This window comes from Mobula birostris, chromosome 2 (genome assembly GCF_030028105.1).
Source record: "Mobula birostris isolate sMobBir1 chromosome 2, sMobBir1.hap1, whole genome shotgun sequence".
NCBI lineage: Eukaryota > Metazoa > Chordata > Chondrichthyes > Myliobatiformes > Myliobatidae > Mobula > Mobula birostris.
Window position 1 is genome coordinate 54,737,433 of NC_092371.1, and position 23,136 is coordinate 54,760,568.

General features: G+C 38.9%; 1 protein-coding gene across 1 annotated transcript in view; it reads right to left on the reverse strand.

Moving 5' to 3' along the window:
- The window catches only part of LOC140208385 (sodium/potassium-transporting ATPase subunit beta-1-interacting protein 3-like), a 202,849-nt gene that overhangs the window by 132,606 nt on the left and 47,107 nt on the right, over positions 1–23,136 (reverse strand). The window contains exon 2 of the mRNA XM_072277042.1: positions 6,165–6,302. Within this exon, the coding sequence (XP_072133143.1) occupies positions 6,165–6,302 (138 nt within the window). The remainder of the gene's footprint in view (positions 1–6,164; positions 6,303–23,136) is intronic.

The window sequence follows — 23,136 nt, forward strand, 5'->3', positions numbered from 1 at the left end:
GCTTTGAGAGGTTGGTTATGACATAACTGAATTCCTGCCTCAGTAAGGACCTGAAGCCACTGCAATTTGCCTATTGCCACAATAGGTTGCTGGCAGTTGCAACCTCAAAGGCTCTCCACACCACTTTAGACCAGCTGGACAACACAAACACCTATGTCAGGATGCTGTTCATCCACTATAACTTAGCATTTAATATCATCATTCCCAAAATCCTCATTGGGAAGTTGCAGAACCCGGGCCTCTGTACCTCCCTCTGCAATTGCATCCTCGACTTCCTAACTGGAAGACCACAATCTGTGCAGATTGATGATAATATCTCCAACTTGCTGACGATCAACACCGGTGCACGTCAAGGGTGTGTGCTTAGCCCACTGCTCTGCTCTCTATACACCCATGAATGTGTAGCCAGACATAGCTCAAATACTATCTATAAATTTGCTGACGATACAACCATTGTTGGTAGAATCTCAGGTGGTGATGAGAGGGTGTACAGGAGTGAGATGTGTCAACTAGTGGAGTGGTGCCGCAGAAAAAGCCTGCCGTCAGTAAGACAGAACAGCTGATTGGACTTCCAGTAGTGTAAGACGAAGGAACACATACCAATCCTCATAGAGGAATCAGAATTGGAGAGAGTGAGTAGTTTCAAGTTCCTGGGTGTCAAAATCTCTGAGGATCTAACCTGGTCCAAAAATATTGATACAGTTATAAAGAAGGCAAGACAGCAGCTATACTTTATTAGAAGTTTGAAGAGATTCTGTACATCAACAAATTCACTCTAAAACTTCTGTAGATGTACCATGAAGAGCATTCTGACAGGCTGCATCACTGTCTGGTATGTGGAGGGGGGGGGCTACCGCATAGGACTGAAAGAAGCTACAGAGGGTTGTAAATTTAATCAGCTCCATCTCCATCAAAGTACTCAGGACATCTTCAAGGAGCAGTGTCTCAGAAAGGCAGTGTCCATTATTAAGGACCTCCAGCACCCAGGGCATGCCCTTTTCTCACTGTTTCCATCAGGTAGGAGGTGCAGTAGCCTGAAGGCACACACTCAGCGATTCAGGAACAGCTTCTTCCCCTCGGCCATCTGATTCCTAAATGGACATTGAACCCTTGGACATTACCTCACTTTTTTTTAGTATGTAGTATTTCTGGTTTTTTTGCATGATTTTTAATCTATTCAATATACATATTCTGTATAAAGTATACTGAATAATATTTACTTATTTACTATGTATTGCATTAAATTGCTGCAGCTAAGTTAACAAGTTTCACACCACGTGCCTGTGATAATGAACCTGATTCTGACCTTGTTAATGTTCCGTAGTCTTTCAATTTAATCTTTTATTTCAACATATTTTGTATTGATTTCTGTATATTATGTGTGCTTGGAATTTTTATATCTATTAAATAATTTGTTTTTGCTCATTTATCCTGTACTATTATATTTGGGTGGTTACTATGGATTGTTCTATCTGTAATAATGGAAAGTTTATAATATAATTTGTAGGATTCTGACTCTAAAACTGGATCATGTTTATAGTTATAGTAAGGTATGGTGTCTTTTTGGAGTTTGTATTTCAAAGCAAGATTTTGGTGATTGATGTTTGCCACTTGTATTTGCCTGCTTAAGCAATCAGATTGAGTTAAACTGCTGCAGGATCTTGTAATGCGCTGGTTTCTGTTGGCATTTTTTGCATTTATCATCTTGATTTTTTTGGTTTTTACTACATATTTTTGATAATTTTTTGTGTTAACCACCTAGTTCTTCATTGCCACAAGGAACTCCTCTATTTCTGGGAAGAAATCTCCCACAATGAGCTAGGTGCATGATACTTCCCTGTCAACATCAAGTCTGCTCAGATCATAGGGATGTCTTTCATTGATTAACTTTTTCTTCTATAGTGATAATTACTTCATTTTTCTGAGTTGTGCTTTCATTTCAATTTAGTGATGTGTACTTCTTATCAGGATTGCATATGCACATGTGGAGTGCTATTATTATTGTTATTATTATTTCCCTTTTGTATTTGTACTGTCTGTTGTCTTCTGCTCTTCTGGGCGAGGTCTTTCATTGATTCTATTGAGGTTCTTGGGTTTACTGAGTATGCCCACAGGGAAACAAAACTCAGGGTTTTATATAGTAGCGTATATGTACTTTGATAATAAATTGACTTTGTTCTTTTGAACTTTGAAGTTTTTCACTTATTTCCTTTTCCAAAGTTAAATGGGAAAATCCAACAGCATTTCCAGCATTAGTCAGGCTTGTGAATTCAATCTATAATTTTATCCTCCAAGAAACAGAGCCTATCTCTGATTTCATGCTGCTGCTGTTAGTGGAACTCCCCACTGTGGAATGGAAATGGACATTAGTGGTTGATAATCAGTAATGAAGGTAAACTCTCTCCCATACAAGTACTGGTTGAAACATCCCAAACCAGATTCAGCCACATAAGCTGAAATGAACTCTCCTTCCTTTTAATTCCATTTATGAAACCTAAAGCATTCTACAATCAACAATGGTTTTGATTCTAAATGTTCCTGCATTTCTTTCATGATATCATCAAAGCTCATTTTGGTTGGTTTAATTGAAGCAGTTAATCTTCTGATTAAACTGTATGTTCTTCCAGCTATTTCACTCAGTAACACTGGCACTCACTTTTTCATTTGCTTTAAAATACTGCTCAATTAGTTCAGTATCATCATCCAGTTATCTGTTGTCCAACTGAACTCGTCTATCTTTCCAATGTAACCAGCTATTTCTGTTTTTTTAAATATTTTAATTTACTATTATTATTACCCTTATAATTATATCACTATTATTAAACTCATTGCTTTTGTCTATTTTCTGGCTTTTTTTAAACTCAAATGTCTTCCTGCACCTCCAAAGAAAAAAAAACGTGCTGCACTTTTTTTTTAACTTTAACACCTTGCTGTCCTTTTTTTAAAAACTCGAATATCTCGCTGCGCTTCAACATGTATGTAGTTGTCTCAGGTTCATTTCAAACTTTCTTGTCACCACTGCTATGTTTGTAACTCCAAAATTAATTGAAAGAAAAGCACAGGAAACCAGAGATAATACATGCAATTCTTAGTTTTGTTTTTCCTTTAAGCAAGACATGCAGTTATGACATGGTGGCGTAATGACGCGTGCCATTCACATACTTTTACCTATAACCCATAATGAATGATTAATCAAACAATTTACAATATTATTCAAATATTACTGAAATATTAAGTACGCAGCAGTTATCCCTCCACAATAGTGACAGATAGATTAGGTCTGCGGTGTTCAGCCTCTAACTTAGACCATAAAGGGGAAAACAGGACAGGGGTAGTTAGTGACATGGGAGTAAGGAGGGTGGAGGAGGGACGGGGTGAGGAGATAATGGGTAGGAAGACGGGAAGAGCGCTTTGTTTGTTCATAACATTTAGTAGCACAGTGCTTGTCTACAGCATGAAATGTGATGGAAGAAGGGACGGAGTGTTAAAGCAACTTGAGTTGGATTCCAGGACAGTGTGTTAACATGAGTGGATTGTGCTGATTGGAAGCATTGAGAGTGAAAACTTTGAGATCGAACTTTAGAAAAGAAGCTGGAGACTAGATCAGATATGGATATAGTATATAATATAATTATCCTGTAACAGTGAGTGTGTAATCATGGGGTATTAGAATAAATGAAAGTTCATGCAGTCTTGCTTGAGACAGTATTTGGGACAGATTAGAGGAAGTTGTCACAGTATAGCAGAATAGGAAGCCACATCCTAAGACTATGGTAGTGATGGGACATAGACTACAGGAAAAACTGTTCTTCGATCCTTGATAAATAGTATTTACAAGACTGGAGATCGTTTCCTAGACAATGGAATGGTAATGTTTCAACCTGGCATGCCCAAGCAGTGTCAAAAGTTGTAGTCAGGCAAAATAGTCTGAAATAAAGAGAAGGCTGACTGTGAGTGTCAGAATACTAGAAGCAGAGCCCCTGATATTTCAGCACTGGGAGTGTTATTTTGGAGTCTGACCAATGAAAAGGGGGGGGGGGGGAATTCACAAAAAAGTACTTGAAACATGGATCAATAGGATTGAAGAATCTTATGAGAAAGCTACACTCTGGTAATCACAAAATACTCTGCAGATGCTGGGGTCAAAGCAACACACACAACATGCTGGAGGAGCTCAGCAGGTCGGGCAGCATCTGTGGAAACGAACAGTCAACATTTCAGTCGGGTCTTGGCCCGAAACGTTGATTGTTCATTTCCATGGATGCTGCCTGACCTGCTGAGTTCCTCCAGCGTGATATGCGTGTACACTCTGGTGATGTTGTGTAATTTTATTATTATCTATTAGCTTTCTCTCATTTATTCCTGGGATAATGGAGGCATTGATGAAGCAAGTTGACCCCAGTTCCCTAGTGTGAGATAGTATAGTATTTGTTGTGCAATTTCAGATAACAGTTAAGAGTTGATAGTCTAGAAATTCAATTACTAATTTTTATTTTCCTTTAAACTGCATTGTAATTCATCCTAATGCTGTCCATGGAAAGCTGTAAGGACAGGTATTCTATAGCAAGTCTCATAGAATAGTATCATTGGATTTCTCTACATGACTCTAAGCTGTGCCACTCTTAGTTCAGCTCGTCAATTTTAGCTGTATTGATTACTTTCAGATTCTGAGAGTTGCTGGTACTTAACCTTGCAGGAGCTATCTCAGCTGCTCTTAAAGGTTCATACCATTCACTTCTACTACAGAGTGTTGAATGGAATCTTCACTGAGGGAGGTGGTGAATGAGTCATTCGAGTAGGCAGAGGAACACATTCAGAGGACGGTGAGGTGTAATACCCAAAGGAGGCAAGTTCACTCTGCGGGGGGGGGGGGCTACAGTAATCCTTAATGCTTTTAGCAGGCATGTCTTTGTGGGGATGCAGTCTTTGAGATTCTGTACTTTGGTGAGTCCTGAAAAGCAATCATTCCGATGCATACTCTGCTCTTTTCACTCATACTGATGACCGCCCTCTTGCAGCGGCAAGTAGCGTACTACCAAGATGTGATGGAGATCACCAGTTGAGGCCTGAAAAATTGTGGCTGTGAAGCTGAGAATGATTATGACTGATCTCCACAAGCAAAGCACTTGAAGTACATGTGTAAAGCTTGATTTGTGGCCACAGATGTTAGATAAAAAATTGAGTGTGGTCCTTTAAATTGCAGGTTAAGAGAAGGCATTGTTAGTAGCACATATGAAATGCTGAAGGCACTCAGCAGGCCAGGCAGCAAAGAGTCAATGTTTTGGGCCAAGACTTGAAAAGAAGTGAGAAGAAGACAGACTAAGAAGGTGGGGGCAGGGGATGGAGTACAAAGTAGAAGGTGAGAGGTGAAGCTAAGTGGGTGGGGTGGTGGGATGAAGTGAGAAGCTGGAAAGTGATTGGTGGAAAAGGTAAAGGGCTAAAGAGGAAGTATTCTGAAAGGAGAAAAGAGTGGACCATGGAAGAAAGGGATGGGAGAGGGAAGCAGGGGGAAATGATGGGCAGGTGAGAAGAAGAGTAGAGGTTAGTAATGTCTGGTTGCTCTTTGGGTAAATAAGAAACACCACTTTTCATGGTAGAATAACACACTGGAGAAGAACTCTACATTGTACATCTGTTGATGTCATTTGGGAATGTTTTCCATCAGAGGAAAAGTGCAGGAGAAAGAAAGTTCCTACCAGAAAGTCAGGAGTCAAATATTTCACTAGTTACAATGACACTGGTTACAAAGCACACTTGCAATACTCCCAGTTAAACTGCCTTTCTGCTGCACACCTCCAGCTGTTTGAAGTGGTGTAATTTTTAGGGCAAGGCTGTTATAGATGAAAACGGAGCACAAAAGAACAGAAATTTACTTACTGAGGATTATACAGAAGAAAAGTTGATAGCCATGATGCAGAATTTTCAACTTCTAAAACAGTCGGAAAATCATGTCACATACAAATCTAAATTTTCCATGTGTATTTATAGGGTTCAAATATTCAAAAGAGATTCCTCTATAGAATCCAGTCAGTGAGAAATAATCTAATACACTGGAGAATATCATATCTTGATCAAGCATGTTATTAGCCATTATGAATGGTTTCTTATCTAACAATGGCTGGTTAGAGTTAACATGATGGGAAAATTGAAAAGTTCTTACTTACCACCACAATGTACCGAGGTCTGTATTGAATTGTACCAAAAAGGCCAAGTATAACAACAATGATGTGCAAGAAATTTGCTAGGATGGGAGCCCATTGATATCCCAGGAAATCAAAGATCTGTCTCTCCAAAGCAGCAAGCTTAAAAGAAAAATTTAAAAAAGAACACCCAAGTTAATCCACTATCAATCATTCCTGATAGAAAAAGAAACTCACATGAATGTTATTCTTTATAAGTTTCTCAAAGCTATTGCAATATGTTTTATACACAACTTATTCTTTTGAAATGCTTTTTTGTGCATAAATACATTTTGTACACATTAGGTGCCACTAACGATCATCTCAGGGTCCACTAGCAACCATTCAGGAAATTGGCCTGGGAACAATTCATGTTAGTGCCCCTAGATGTTTGACAAGTGTCAGAAGACACATCTAATGAGGTCATTCTGCATGCAGCAGTCATTGCCAAGGTTACTGTCCGAAAATGGTTGTTAAAAGTGCAACCTCCCACCTAGACTTTTAGATACACCAAAATAAAGTGCAAAGCCCAAGTGAGTCAGTTAAAGAAACCCCTTTGTTACATTTGTGTATTACTTTCTGTATATCAGCCCATTTTTATTGCTCAGTATTTTTGATGCCACATTGTTGTGCTTATCCTAGTTTATTCATACTTTCCTGTAGTATAGTATTCACTACAAAGATTTTCGCTTGAATGATGAGCCTAAGCCTTACAGATATCTCGGGCCACTGCTGGAATGAGAGTGAGATCAGTATACATGAATAGATTGGGTGGGTGGGGGGTAGGTGTAGAAGAGTGCGTTGGGCAGATGCGCTGAGGAAGTGTGCATGCCAGTTTCCTCAGTCACAACGTGTCCATCATGGTGAGAATACCTTTGAAGATCTACTTTGCTTTCCATTGTTCCTAGTGAAATTGATAAAGTCACTGGCATTACTGCAGAGAACTGCTGTTGAAAAGGTGCAGATGAGATTGACTACATGGATCAAGATAATCCATGGATTTTCTTAAAGCAGGTTTTCTTCTATTTCCCTCACCTTCACCCTTACCTAATTTTACCTATCAGCTTATATTCCTTTATCTCCCCCACCTTCTTATTCTGGCTTCTTCCCCCTTCCTTTCCAGTGCTGATGAATTCTAAGCCCAAATTGTTGAATATTTATCCTTTCTATAGATGCTGCCTGACGTGCTGCGTTTGTGTTCATTTTGTACATGCTGCTCTGGATTTCCAGCATCTGCAGAAATTTTTGTGTTTATTATTTCTTCTATTTCCAGATTTTTTTTTTAGTCACCTTAGTGGGAAGTAGCATGATATGCACTTGTAAAAGTGAACCCCAAATGCTAGGTGCTCCTGCTGAGAGAAGTCACCCAATGAGTCGTCAAGATTTAAAGAGGACACAGCCTACAATTCATTTGTATGTGACCAGCTTACACTGCAAGTTCCAATGGTAACATGTTCTCACCAAATGAACACAGAACAGAGAGTTAGCCATTATCTATTTTCTCAAGATTCTCTTGCTCTTAAAACAACTCCATCAGCATTCCTATTTTGCATTTAACTTATTTGAATATCCACAAATGTGTATTAAACTGTAGGGGAATGTCTGTGCCTGATACGTAAGGCATTAGGCACAGCAGGTGTCTCTATCTCCAACCCAATTCTCCACATATCCCAAAACACTTGAATGATCAGAGAATGACCAATGAGACAACTAGTTTTAATAGTTGGGCACTATCTTAAACTAATATAATATATCACTTAAACACTTTTACAACTTTATTTATAGCAACATACAAAATTTCTCATGCATTGGCTTTCACTTGGTAGTTAAGCACAATACAATCATGTAAAGTATATTATATGAAATAACTGTATAATCTAATATTTATAATCACATCACTATGAAACAATATTGATTGGCGAGTAACTGTTCATACATACTGTAGTTAACCTACAAAGAGCTTCTGGTGAACTTAGAACTAGCTCAGTCAAGGCAAAGAGTAATTATTAACAGTGAATATGACTTAAATGATGTGGCTAAGCTCACATTAAAACAGAAAACTAAACATTGTCACATTGGTAATACTACTAGGAGTAACTACAAGGTATAGAAGTGTGATGGATATTCACTGTCCTGGGCCTAGGGAATGTTTTGCAAAGCACAGTTTTCTAACACAGCGGCTGACACCTCCAGGGATCAAAGAGTTGTTTTAAGTTAAACTCCCAACCAATATTCCCTGCTGAGTTTCTTGTCATAGACAGGAACCAGTCCTCAGTTCTTAATGTAAATTGCAAGCAAGTTAAAAGGACAGCTTTGCAAAGTTTAGGTAGCTAAACTTGCCATAGAGGATAAACAGGAAAGTGATCTAACCTTTGAAAAGTAAGTGGCTACGGTATAACCTCCCTTTAGTAAGGTTAACCATAGCTATCTATATCCAATAGGTGTGAGGATCTTCGTTTGATTTGAGACCTTCAGGGATAGCAAATCCAATATCATCACAGAATGACTTAAAAGTGTGATAATATTTTTAAGCCACCGCAAGGGCCCGGTGGGGAAGGACCACAGTATAGGTTTCTCCACCCGTGAGAGTGGGAGGGGTCGGTGGGCGGGGAGTATACCCCTCAACAATGATATGCTAAGCTGAACTACGGGAGTGCCACGTGGGTGGCTATTAATACGGATATATTACTGAGTATAATGGAAACGTATGTAAAGGAGGAAAAGTTATTGTATGGTTTATTGTATATATTTATTTTTGAATAAAGTATATTTTGAAATAAAAAAAAATATTTTTAAGCAAGTGTGAAAAATAATCGTGAGAGTTATTTTTGCCATGTCCTAAGTTTTAGTAATAACCACACTATGATATACTGAAAGCACTGGACAGAGCCTCAAGGAATATTCTGCTAACATATTTTAATAATGGCTGCTACATCTGCTCATCTGCGCTTCTAGTTATTTACTTGCTTTCAGCAAGCGTTGATCACTATTGGGCAGCCCCAAAAGCAATAGGAAAAGTGGAGCTGGCAAAATTTTTAAAAATTTAGTTTCTCGTCTAAAGAAAACAACAGTTCCACAAATAGTCTATGGATATGGATACAAAGCACTAGCTGCACATTTAGCTCAGCAGCACACTGTATTTGTGTCACATACAGAAATGTTGATCTTTAGAAATTTTCACAGAATTATAGGTTTAAGAAATATGTTAACAGAGTGATTTTCGAAGCCATTCATTTTTGTAATCAGGTGAACCAACTACAAATAATTTTTCTGAAAAAAATCTAGTAATTAAATACAAAGGCAACGATTATTGAATAAAGTAGATGTAGAATTCAGTTGAGAGTACCTTTGATGTCATTTTAAATAGTACTGAGCTATTTATTTTAGAAGGAATAATATTCATGCTAAAATAACAGATAGGAATGCTTTTGGAAGAAAGTGAGTCCATGTCAATATTGACTGGAAATCCACAAATGGGTTGTCAGGTCCCATTTGATTTTGATCAGGAGTCACTCAGAAGTGAGAAGGAGAATCTATGAAAAAGAGCCACGTCACGGAAGGAAACCATGAAGGGAATGTTTGTGAGGGGCAACAAACATTAAGCGGGAAGCTGGAAAAGTGCTGAGTCAGCAAGAGAAGGTTGTGACTTGGCAATAGGAACATTGTGCGTCTGGTTGTGTCAGTGGATACTGTGAGTTGGGTGAAGTGATTACAAGCACAAAAAAGGACATTAGCCTTTATCACAAGAGGAATTAAGTACATGAGTAAAGATATCCTACTGTAACTAAACAGGGCCTTGGGGAGACTGCAACTGCTATACGAAGTAAAGATCTGTTTTTCCTACATAAAAAAGATTCACTTGCAATACAAGAAGTGCAGCGAAGATCCACCAAAGGAATTCTTGGAAGTGGGTGGGAGCTGTTTCTGTGAGAGGGGGATTGACTATCAAGACATAAACAGATGGTGCCTATACTAGAGTCGAGTTCAGAAGAATAATCTCATTAAAATGTACTGTATAAAAATTCTTACAGAATTTAACAAGCTATACAGGGGATTGTTGTTTCTCCTGACTTGTGTGCTCAGTACTAGGAGACAGTCTCAAAATAATGGATCAGCAACTCAGAACTGAAGAAAAAATCACCTCGTCTTCCTCAGAAGATGGTGAGTGCTAGGAATTTTCTATCCAATGAGGTTGTGGAGGCTCAATCCCAATATATCTAGGCAAATATCAATAGACTTTTGATCAAATTTGATTTTGCTTTCAATGGAAAGTGACATTGAGGTCAGAGATAAGCAATACTGAATGGCAGAGCAAGCAGAGGAATTAAGTTCTTACCTTATTAGGAATCCATCACAGGGATAGTCCAGATTCAGGAACAAACATATCAGGGAAGGTAATGCCTTGTGGTGGAGTAGATCAAATGGGGGTAGGGCTGATCACCAGACAGGGAAAGGGCATATCATGCAGTTCAAGATGTTGCAATAAGAGGAGAGAATCAGGGAGAAATCTAATCAGCAATCATCTTTGCAACTCCCTTCTCACAGATCACCACCCACAGTCATTCATCTAAATAGCTGCTAAAAATAGATGAAGACCTTATAATGACAGGCTGGGCTGACCTGAAGGGAGCAATTTAAGTGTCCACATCTCCCAACTAATCTCACTAAAGTATCAGGTGTCAGATTTTGAATTGGCAAAATGAGCTTTTCTGTTCCTCCCCAGCCCTACCTCTCTCCTGCACATCACAAAGGGATGGGGGGAGTTAACACTCTACAAAAGAAATTCAATCATGTCAATGCATAGTGTTTATGTTTCCCACAGAAAAAGGAAAAAGATGTAATCAATCCTGGGTGTATTCAAATTCTCAATGAGTTCAGACCATATCTTGTGTTTGTATTCAAGCTTTAAAATAATTCAGACAGGAACATGATACAAACAGACATGGCTTTTGTAATTCTCCACTGCTGATTATTAACATATATCATTCATACTAAAGAAATTAAGGGACACTTTGTAAATCCCCGTCTCTCCGCAGACTACAGGAAACACCTTGGAAATTTTATCAAGTAGATAACATTACACAATAAGAAATATATTCATTGGGTTATAGAGGAAAGATCAATGCATCGGAATTTGCCCACTTAATCCTCTACAGTAACATCAGCAAAGCGCCAAAAAGATTCTATTAATACAGAGTACACTAAGAAGCTGAAATTACCAATTTGATCATAGGTCTATGATCATTGGCTTACACAGCTTTAAGCCAATGTCCACACCAGTATGACTGCAAATAAGCAGACCCAGGAAAAGTGAGTGTTCCCTTTAGGGGCTATGAGACTTCTTTGAATCAGAATTTGTTTTAATATCTCTGACATGCAGTATATTGTGAAATTTGTTGTTTTGTAGAAGCAGTGCCGTACAATAGAAAAAATACTATAAATTACAAAAAGAAATATATTTAAAAAAATTAAATTAGTGCAAAAAGAAAGCAAAAATAGAAAGATACTGTTGATGTGTTGGTTCATTGCTCCAAAATCTGATGGTGGAGGAGAAGAAGCTGTTCCTGAAACATTGAGTGTGTATCTTCAGAGTCCTATACTATTCTCTGATGGTATTAATAAGAAGAGAACACATCCTGGGTGATGGGAGTCCTTAATAATGGATGCTGAATAAAGTGCTACAGCAATTTGTCATTCTGAAGAAATAGTGACAATATGGTTAGAATTGTGGGTGATGTTACTTTTCTGATCTCTGAACATTTGCTGCTAAAGTGAAGAACTTGCTCCAGTTTGACCACTTACTTATCCCAAAGCAAAACTGAGGAGATTAATTGGGTGAGAAGGACTTTCTGCTGAACACCTGCCTCTAATAATGAACCCAATTATTTTGTTGTGTTAGCCCATTTGGCATATGTAAAGGACAGCAAGACTAAGCAATCCTGGCTTCCCTCAGTCACCACCTCAGCTCCACTTCCTGGGAGGAAGGCTTGCATCAAACAGCCACTTTGTCAGCAGATAGTGGGCAAGTTAAAACCATTGTGCAAGTTTAATTTGCAATTAGTCTGTTGTGGTTTCCTCCACCTCCCATAACTATTATTTGAAGGAGACTCTTCAGTTTCAGTAATTCCCCCATTTTTTAACCTCCCCTCTCAGCAGCTGCAGCAGGTATAATGCCGTACTGCACATACTGTACTGCTTTAGGAGTTGGTCCTCACGCAGCAGCCAACTCCTAAAGAAAGGTTCAGATAGTGCTGGAAGCTGATGGAAAATCTAATTAATCTTCAACTAGAGAAAAAACAGACAGGCTCAGTGAAGGATCAGCTTGGTAATCACAGATTCTGCCTTTCCCACATCAAGATGAAATACTTATCCAGCAAATTAACATACCTTTTCTATCTTATGATATTCTATACAAGCTAAAGACTTTCTAGTCATAGAACAATACCAGTCTGGTATTTAACAGCCAGTATTTTACAAATTACAAGTCTAAACCACTTGTACAATTTTACACTTGAAATACATACAGTCACCAAAATTTTATATGTCTGTGTATGAGCCACTTAATCCTGTCTTAATTCATGTTATAATTATAGCTCTGTCTGTTCCTGGCACGATTGACTATGTAAAATATGAGCATTTATTCTGTTCTAATCTGTTATGGAGAAGCACAAATGTACAATGTAGTGCATTCAACATCAGAGCATAAAATCGACCTGCATTCCAGTCAGGAATGGATTATTACGTGCAAAGATTTCAGAGAACCTTTGGTGTTTAGTACTTAATCCTGTATGCATTTAATATAGCAATTAAAAAGTTCAGAATTAATTCCAGAACAAAAAAAAGACCTTCTTAAATGTGTATATTAAAATGTGAGAGGAAATGTTACCACTGAGCAGATAATGAAGTACGAAGCTGGGAAGTGATAGGTGAAAATCTAACAGGGTTGGAGAAGAAGGAATCTGATTGGAGAAGAGAGTGGACCATGTGAGAAAGGGAGAGAGACGGGGCATAGGGGGATTTGATAGGCGGAGAGGAGAAAAAGCAAGAGGCCAGAATGCGGAATTCAAGACAGAAGGGGGAGAGGAAAAAAGTTACCAGAAGTTGGAGAGATCGATATCACTGTCGTCCGGTTGGAGGCTGCCTAAACAGAATATGATGTGTTAATTCTCCAACCTGACTGTGGCCTCACTGTTCCAGAAGGCCATGGATCAACATGTTGGAATAGGAATAGGGATAGAAATTAAAATGATTGGCCATAGGTCACCTGGACATATGCAGTGGCATCTAAAACATGTCATGTTTGCTTGAATACTACTACTACTACAATTTATATGCCTTCATGGTTCATGGGTGGCACAAGTCACAAATACAGAAGCAGACCTCATGACACAAGTGAGGCCAGCTTTATTACAACCTCCAGCTTCTCCATCTTTTTTACACCCCACCCACACAGCCCAAGCAAATTGTTACCCCTGATTTTTCCACCTCCATGTCAGAGTTGGAATCAGCTTTAATATTACCAGCATGTTGTGAAATTTGTTGTCTTTGCAGAAGCAGTACAATGCAGTACAAAATAATAATAAAGGCATGACGTTGAGTGCAAGGTTGTTGCTGTAACACCACTCAACTAGTTGATATATCTCAGTCTTGTAGACCCTCTTGTCACCATCTGAAATTCTTCCAACAATAGTGCATAGTCAGCTGATTTATAGATGGTATTTGAGCTGTGCGGGTCATTGGTGTAGAGAGAGTAGAGCAGTTGGCTAAGCACACAAGCCTGAGGTGCACCAGTGTTGATTGTTAGCAAGGTGGAAATGTTACTTCCAATCGACAAAGATTGTCCAACCAATCCTTGAGATCCCCATATCCTCCATTCCCACAGCTAATTCAACTAATATGTCAACTACGATATCAAGCTTTCTCACCCCTCTGACTTTTCCACCACCCTAACCCTTGCATCCACAAACTAGGTACACAATTTGCCTATTTCTTTCCACAAAGAAAAACAGACATCCCACCCTGCAAAAACTCACTTCAGGGAGGTAGCACCATCAATTTGCGGGAGACTTCCGGGAGAGGTGGGATATCTGCAATAGAGTAGCTCCTTAGCAGCTGGCCAGCTAGTTTAAATAACATTAGCTATGCTAATGAACGAATGACACCTGTTAAACTCACCTCAGCATGTCTTTTACAGTCTTAACCCACTATGGGCAATAGAAAAGTCACTGTTGCAAACAGTGCAGCGAGCAACACCATCATTATTTTGACCCCTATTAGGCAGGGGTACACTTTAGTGTAGTCTGGGGTGACATATGTTTTATTTTTTTTTGGAACACTCTGCCATGGCGCGCTCTAACTCGCGCTCTCAAGCGCTCTCGCTTGCTTTCTCTCTCGCTCACTCTCAAAAAAATTGATTTCCATGATATTGTATATAATTTGCGGGCATCAGGGAGCCACTATGAATATTTAGGAGACTCCCGGAACTTCCGGGAGAGGTGGGATGTCTAGAAAAGGTATTCCAATGCTTAACTGCATTTCTTTTTCATATGCAGCCTTCCACCTAATGCACATCTTTTTGAAAAAAATACATAATTTGCAAGTTTGCATGCTGTACAGTGAATGGACCCTTCTGGGCACTGAAGAATTTTTAAGCCAATGTATCTCTGCTAGATTTACACATCCATCTTTTGAAATAGCAACAAATCAACGTTCTCATACCAAAGCTGGCAAAGCAAATGACACAAGAGTCATGAGCTTGTGCCGGCCTATGCAAACAGGCTGGTGAGTATATAGCATTGGTAAAGGGTGGATATAATTAATTTAATGACTAGTATGAGGGCTTCCAGAATCCTAAAGTAAAAGCTGAAACATTTTAAATAATCTAAAAAATGAGGAAGTCAATAAAACTGGACTATCATTAGGACTAGAAGACAGATCCAAAATTATTTACTAGCCTTTTACTAAGAGGATTATTTACTGTACTTGCCACTGTTCAAGATGTGATGTCTTAAATACTGGAGAAGCCAAATACTTTTCTCACTTTATACCTATGAATGTGTGGCTACATCTCTAATGCTATATTTAGGCCTGCTCTCAACACCACTGTTGTTGGCAGATGATGACATATAGGAGGGAGATTGAAAATATCTTTGAGTGGTGCCACAACAACAAACTCTCATTGAACATCAGTAAAACTAAAGAGTTGATTATTTAATTGTAGGAGGGAAAAGCCAGGTCTATGAGCCTGTTGTCATTAGGATATCAGATATGGAGAGAGTCAGTTAAATTCCTTGGTGTTATCATGTCAGAGGATCTGCCCTGGGATCATTACAAAGAAGGTACAACGGCACCTCTACTTAGAAGTTTGTGTAGATTGGGCATTTCATCTAAACCTCTATAGATGTACAGTGGAGGGTATCCTAACTGTCTGGTATGAAAACACCAATGTCCAGGAGCAGAAGAGACCAGAGAAAGTGGTGGATACAGCCCCATCCATCACAGGCAGAGCCCTTCCCTCCATTTAGCACATTTAAAAGGACAGCTGCCACAAAAAAAGCAGCACCTTCCATCGAGAACCTACACATTCCAGGCTATGCTCTCTTCTCACTACTGCCATCAAGCAGGAGGTACAGCAGCCATAGGTCACACACCATTAGGTTCAGGAACTGTTATTAACCTTCAACCATCAAGCTCCTGCCATCGTGGATGACTTCACTCACCTCAACACTGAACTGATTCCACAACCTACAGACAGAATTTCAAGGTCTTTGCAACTTGTGTTCTCAGCATTATTAATTTTTTATTATTTGCACAATTTGTCTTCTTTTGTACACTGGCTGCTTCTCCGTCTTTATTTATGCATTATTTTTCATAAATTCTATTGAATTTTCCTTCTTGATCTTCCGATACAATGCTCCTTCAGTCGACATCTTCTGGATAGAGCAACAAACTATATTTTGTTTATGTCTTCTATGTCTGTTTTTCATCTCAAATATGATTCTTGAACTGTTGGGGAGTGTGATTTGCAGTTTGGAGATCGTTTTGGTGTTTCAGCACCCTGCAGTCTCTGAGAGGATTCCGGGTGTGAATGTCATGGCAAGAAGTTTGCGGGAAACCGAAATTAGACTCCATTTCACCAATTAAAATTTCCATGCTTTGCCAATTAAAGAGACGAGGGAGAATGAAACATCGAGGTGAATGCAGAAGGTGAGCGCTGGCTGCCTGCCTTCTGATCGCTGGTGGGATTGCTCTGCTATGGAGAGGGGAGACTGCCTTTTCGCCACTGGTGGGATCACTCTGCTACAGAGAGAGAAAAGCCTGCTGCTGGGCTAGGAGAATGCTACCCAGGGATTCTGCATTTTGGATATGGACTTGAACTATAGACTGTTTTTTCAGTATTATAGTTTTTTATATCCTGTGTTTTTTCCGGATCTTTCTCTTGTTTTGTGTGCACTTGGGATGGGATTTAGGGGTCGCTGAGCCTGTTCCATTTTTTGTGGGGAAGGTTAATTTAGGGGTTGATGTTCATGCTGCCATTCTTTTCTTTCTTGGTTCCGTGTCTATATGGAGAAGAAGAATCTGTGATAAAAGTGAACCTTTGAACATTTGAACCTTAATTGTCTGCAGAAAATGAATCTCAAGGTGGTATATGGGACATACATGCACTTTGATAATAAATTTACTTTGACTTTAATTTGATTTTGAAATGCAAGTTGGGGAACTAACTTTGAAGAACCTTTCTGTTCAGTGACCCTGAGCTTCCAATTGCCTGTCACTTTGATTCTCCATTGAATTCCCACTCTGACCTCTGTCTTCGGCTTCATACCATGTTTCAGCAATGCCCAACAGACCTTAAGGAACAGTACCTTATCTTCCATCTAGGTTTGTGGCAATGCTCAGAATTTATTACTGAAGTCAAGAGTTTAAGCTAAATCGTTCTGTTTCAACTTGCTCCTATGTTTCTTTATGTCTCTGTTTCCAATAGGTGACTCAGGAAACTCTTTGGATCCAGGCTTGAGCCAATCTTGAGGACGATCCAGACTTCTTGTTTCCCCCATCCTTTTTGCTCTCTTCACCCTTTCCCCTTTCTGCAACATAAACCATACCTGTTTACCCACTTCCCTTCTGATAAAGGGCCATTGACCTTAAACATTGCCTCTTTCTCTCCACACTAATGCTGCCTTATCTGCTCAGTGCTTCTGGCATATTCTATTTATGCTTCAAATTTCCACATCTGCAGCCTTTTGTTCTAAAGCAGAAACAGGTGACCTCATAGGACTAAGGAGGTTGTAACTCACTGGAATTCTCTACCATACACAGTTGTGGATGCACAGTTATTGAGAATATTCAAAGTTGAGATTGAAGATCTCAGTATGTAGGGCATAAGATCTGTCAGGACCTGTTGGTACACTGGAGCTCACTGGTGCTGCTCCTATTTCTTTTGTCCTTGTAAAAGAACTCGGTGGTGTATACTGGTACATCTACTGTGATTCAATAAGAAATGTTTGTATATTCACAAATATTGGAGGGAGTCCAGTTTATATGGACATAAAATGAATAGACCATTTATCTCTTGGAGACTGTCCTGTCCTTCACCAAGACCATGGCTGATCTACAAACTAAATGTATTGATCTGCCTTTTCCCCATTGATGGTGCCAGTGACCAATGACAACATCCTGCAAACAGCTCATAAAACTACTAGGTACTGTTCTTCTTCTGAGCTGTGATCAATTGCAGCCTGAAATTGCCCTTTCAAAAATGAAATTTTGAGCAGACTAAGTGATCTAGCACTTCTGCAATCTCCTAGGGGATTTGGTGAGAATGAGAGTGGAGAGTGCAGTTACAGCTACAGCTGAGGTATGCACGGCATCGATTCCTAATGGCGGAACATGAACCCATGGTCCGATCCATTGCTCAATGCTGATTAAAGCGTCAAGCAAGATTAAAATCATCGTGGACAAGAGTGGAAAACAGATGGGTCTTCAGCACCATATGCCTGTGTTTGACTTCTCTTCTGCTGCTGCTGCTGGTGGGTGGAAGATGCAGGAGTTTTGGGCTCCACGCCCCCAGGTTCAGGAGCAGCTGGGCTCCTGGACAGGCTTACCCCACCACAGCACTGAACGGGCCCCGCAGCTGCAGACTCATTTTCAGGGAATCTGCAGTTCACATCCCTTTGTCTTTTTGTTTACTTTTTTTTAAATCACTTGCGCAATTTGATCAAGGCACATCAGCCCTGAACTGACTTGCTTCCTTCAGTGACTCTGTGTCGATCGACTTACTTTCAGGGACTCTACGATTGACGCTATTTGCTGTTTGCACAATTTGTTCTTTTTTTTCCCACGTACATAATGGTCTTGTTGAGTGGAGTTTTTCTTTAAGCAGGTTCTGTCGTGTTTCTTTGTTTTGTGGCTGCCTGCAAGATGATGAATCTCAAGGTTGTACACTGGATATATACTTTGACAATAAATGTATTTGGAACTTTGAACTTAATGTTAACTTTGGTTCATAAAAGTGTATCAATCTCTGATCTAAAATTAGGAATTAACCTAAAATCAATTGACTTTAGCAGAGTTCTAAATGAACAAACTGGTTCTATGTTTTAGAATAGGTCTTGTCTTCTCTCTCTAGACCTCAGAATTTTGGACTCCAGAGGCTTTATCAGCAGTGTAATAACCTCATTGCAGTGATTGCCATGAACAGTGACTTGCATGAGCAATTTGAACTTGCATGAGACAAAATTCTCAAAGCATGCTATTTTCTCTCTCGCCGGATATTTTCTGGTTTAGTATCTACTTTGCAGTTTGGGTTGATGGTGCTGGATATCAATCTATAAGAAGCAGCTCCACATATGTATTCCTTCAACTATCCAATGCCAAATAGAATATGTCTTTTATCAGTCAACAGCCCAGGCTACAGACATTAAAATCAACAAGCATATGGTTCAGTTTCACCAGAAAATTTCAAAATCAGATAGTCTACAAAACCCTCCAAAGATTACAGTTGCACATTCGGCGAATTGACAATGCTTTTGCTCTTTCATTTGCTGAGTGAATAGCTTTAACTATTCTGACTGTTCCATCTGAGATTCCATCATAGTATATGCCAACTCACAAATTCCTTTTGCTGAAATTTCACTTTCCGTTCATTCAGATGACCTTTGACACTGAGAAGAACAAACCATACTTTGATTTTTGCTTCCAATTTGTAAGAAAATGCTTCAGTTTGATTTTCATGTTCATGTAGCATCTGACCACCTGGAGTAAAATTAGTTTCTTTTCTGATATGGCCTGATTTAGCCAATACACTCATGCTAATTCTGAATAAGGTGTATTGATCGCTTTCAACAGTTTGGCATAATGGCAACAAATTATTGAGTGGATTCAATAAAATTGACAGCATTTAGAACAGCTTTCACTGCATCCTTCAATAAATCCTCAGCAGTAATATGGGGTCAAAGGCTCCAGAGTGGAAGGAGTGCATCCGATCTCACTCAGATACCTTTTCAACAGTATAATAAGGCTCTCATTCTGTGTCAGCCTGGTTTTGATGCAACCACATGGTTTGCCAGAATCAGCCACATTGCTCTGGGGCTGGAGTCACATGAACTTGCAAGTTCAAGCAAGGACAGTGGATTTTCCTCTCTGAAATACCTTAGCGAATTAACTGTGGTTTAATGGCAAGTTGACTTTTTTCCCCAGTCATCATTACTATTACCAGTTATTTTCTCAAAATTTATTTAATTAACTGATTTCAGACTATTGAATATCCACAGAATGACTTGAACTTTTCCAGATCATAACATCGACTTTAGATTGAGGAATCCATTAACATAATTGCTATGATATGAGTCCCCAATCATTCAAATTACATAGGAATTCCTCATAATACTGCTTTTCAATAGCTGTATTACCTACAGTTTCTGTAAAGGTGTAAGAATAATCTGTACTGGCTACAATACATTAGTTTAACCTTCAGTTCACTAAAAATATCTTGCAAGAACAATTTAATTGTCTCTGGGAACTATCAAACTTCAGAACATATTAGTCACATATTCTATTGCATATTACTAAATATAAATTCTCATGATAATCTTCTGGAGCTCTTGCATGTACTCAGGGTGAAGGTTGTTCCTGTTTTTTTTATTTTATACCCTCAATTCAACAACTAGACCGAAACAAAAAGCTGACATTCTGGCTTCCAGCCAGGAAAATCATGTTTACCACTTGACAAGTGACTTAAATCTTGTTTAAGAGAGAGCTCCGTGATGCATGAATGCACATGGGCAGAGATCTCTCTTAAATTAAAAATTCAAAGAGGTGTAAAGAGAGAATATTTAAATGTTTAACAAGTAGATAAAGTTTTGGTAGGCTTATGAAGTGAAGCTGTTTGGCTGAGGATCAAAGCAAAGCAAAATAACTCGCGCCTTTGGAAAGCAGATTTCATGTCATACTGGATTTATAAACCATATACTATCTATGTGAAATTAGTCCTGCAGGCTGGAGTCAGGTTAGGTTGCAGTTACAACTGCTTTCTGCAAATCCAGATATATTCTATACATTTGTTATACATCTGGAACTTCTCCTGAACTGATTCTAAAACAGTGCCCGAAGTTAAAGCCCATCAACGTTTGGTGGTTATAATAATTAGATGAATGTAGATGTAAAAATCATGCCAGTTGCCCGACATAAACTAATACCTTACATATTATCTTGACTTAATTTTCTATTGAACAACAGACACATTTGGAAAGACATACTGCCATGGTGTTGCTTATGAGCACTCCAGGATATAACCTGAAGAGTGAACAGGTGACAGAAGGAATAAATCTGTAATTCAGCCCATCAACACATGTAACATAAAACCAACGTGTGGAACAATTGGGCCAAATGAGAGCTGTAGATGAATACAAGACTGAGCAGAAGTAGGGATGGAATTTGTTTACTTTGGCTATGGAAACTGGGAAGGCCAAAAGACCCTAGGTGGCAGGCCACATTCCTGGGGCAAAGGTCAAATATGAATTCATTCTTTGCATCAAGGCCAGGAGCAGAGATATCCTTGGAAAAGAGCTTGGAACAGAACTTGGAGCCATGACAGAAGTTGACAGAGGCAGTAAGTTCACTCAATTTTTGGACTATTTTTATTGCAGTCACCTGTGAGAGGTGTAGTGTTTTCTGTTGAGGTTGCCTCATACAGATTTCGGCTGTTTGTTTACTATTTCATCACTGTTTGTATTATTTGCACGTTCTGATAATTTTAGCCCAGTTCTTTTCCTTCTGTACAGATGGTGATGAGGGAGAGTAAACAGTAACACTATCCTCTAACAGACCAGTCCGGAATTGCAGATGTTCTGTAAATAAATAGTGGTGTTATGTAAACTAAAAATGTTATAGGTGGTTATTAGATATCAAAGAAGCCAAATTTTATGAAGTTTGGAGGTTACAGCATGCTATGTCATAAAACCTTTCCTCCAAGGAACCAAGATCTGCCACATGCAGGATTTGCAGGATTCCATTTCAGCAACACAACTAACACTTAACCATAATAAAGTATACCGTAGTATTGTGGTACTGTAACGCTGTGATCCAGAACCCAGTGCCAATGACTCAGGTTCAATTCAAGCCAAGCAAACAACTTTAGCAGAAAATAGTACCTCTGACAAGAGGAGTTTGTTCTATTGCGCTGTGACCACGAGTTTCCTCTAGGTGTTACAGTTTCATCCCATACTCCAAGGACTTATAGGTCAGCAGGTTAATTAGTCACGTAGGGGTAACTGGGCAATGTGGCTTCATTGGGCAGGAAAGATCTATTAGAGTGCTGTATCTCTAAATAAAATAAATAAATCCCAGCTTGCATTTAGCACTCATAATGAAATGATCTTGGAACTTCCTCTTCATACGATCTGCTTAATTTTCCACTACTAGATATTGTAGGATTTCAAAAATGAAAAACTGATCAACACCATTCAGTAAAGTTCAGACACTACCACCCAACTATTAAGGGTAACTTACTGAATTAGTTATATTTTGATAAGTATAGTTCTCTGAAAGAACATGCAGTGCTTTATAACAAAAGTTCATAATTATTAATTATATTACACTCTACAATGTAGAACATTATGTAATTATTTAATTTTTTTCTGAGTTGTCAGTGCCTCCAAAGACTACTGGCCTTTTAGGCAATAACCAGCCTGATATTTTATGTTCCCAAGTACCAATATCTTAAATGTTCTGTAATTTCTTTTACCAGCTCTAAAAGGAAATTAACATGTTTGTGCCCCTCATCTGCACACAACCCTGAGAAAGTATAAACACCTTTTTGTGGACAAGGTTGTTTGTCTGCTTTGCATGTTAGCCAAATTCCAAACATCCACCATTACATTCCCTAAGAACTAAGATTTTTGGGAATTGCCTGATACAAGGTTTCTCAATCATGAATGGCCATGCCGCCATACACCACCTAATATGCTAAAGTGTTGCTCTATCATGATCACATCTCTGATCTGTGTTTTAAATAAATCACCTGTGCTTCAGCCTGGTGATCTGCCTTTGCCAATGGTATAGTATGAGTGCAAATTGAACCAGGTCCTGTAATGATGGAAACTGACTAGATTCCATTTGTTGCACGTTCATAATGACTTCTGTATGTTTTTTAACACAAGTTTTTATCTCGCAAGTCAAAGGGATTTCGACATCTTATCTAGTTTAGCATTTCCATGAAGTATCTAATTAGTGTTGAAAGCCTAATTTTTTAATTGAGTCATAATTAGGAGAAATAAAAAATATCCTTCAGCATTATTCAAAGAATAGTATCAATGGTTTCATGGAATTTTGGATGACATTTATTGCTCTATCAAACCTCCAAAAGCAGATTCACTGATCCCTTGTCTAACTACTGACTATGGGACTTGAGTGTAAGCAAACTGGCTTTCACATTTTTTTCTATAAAACAAATAGTTTC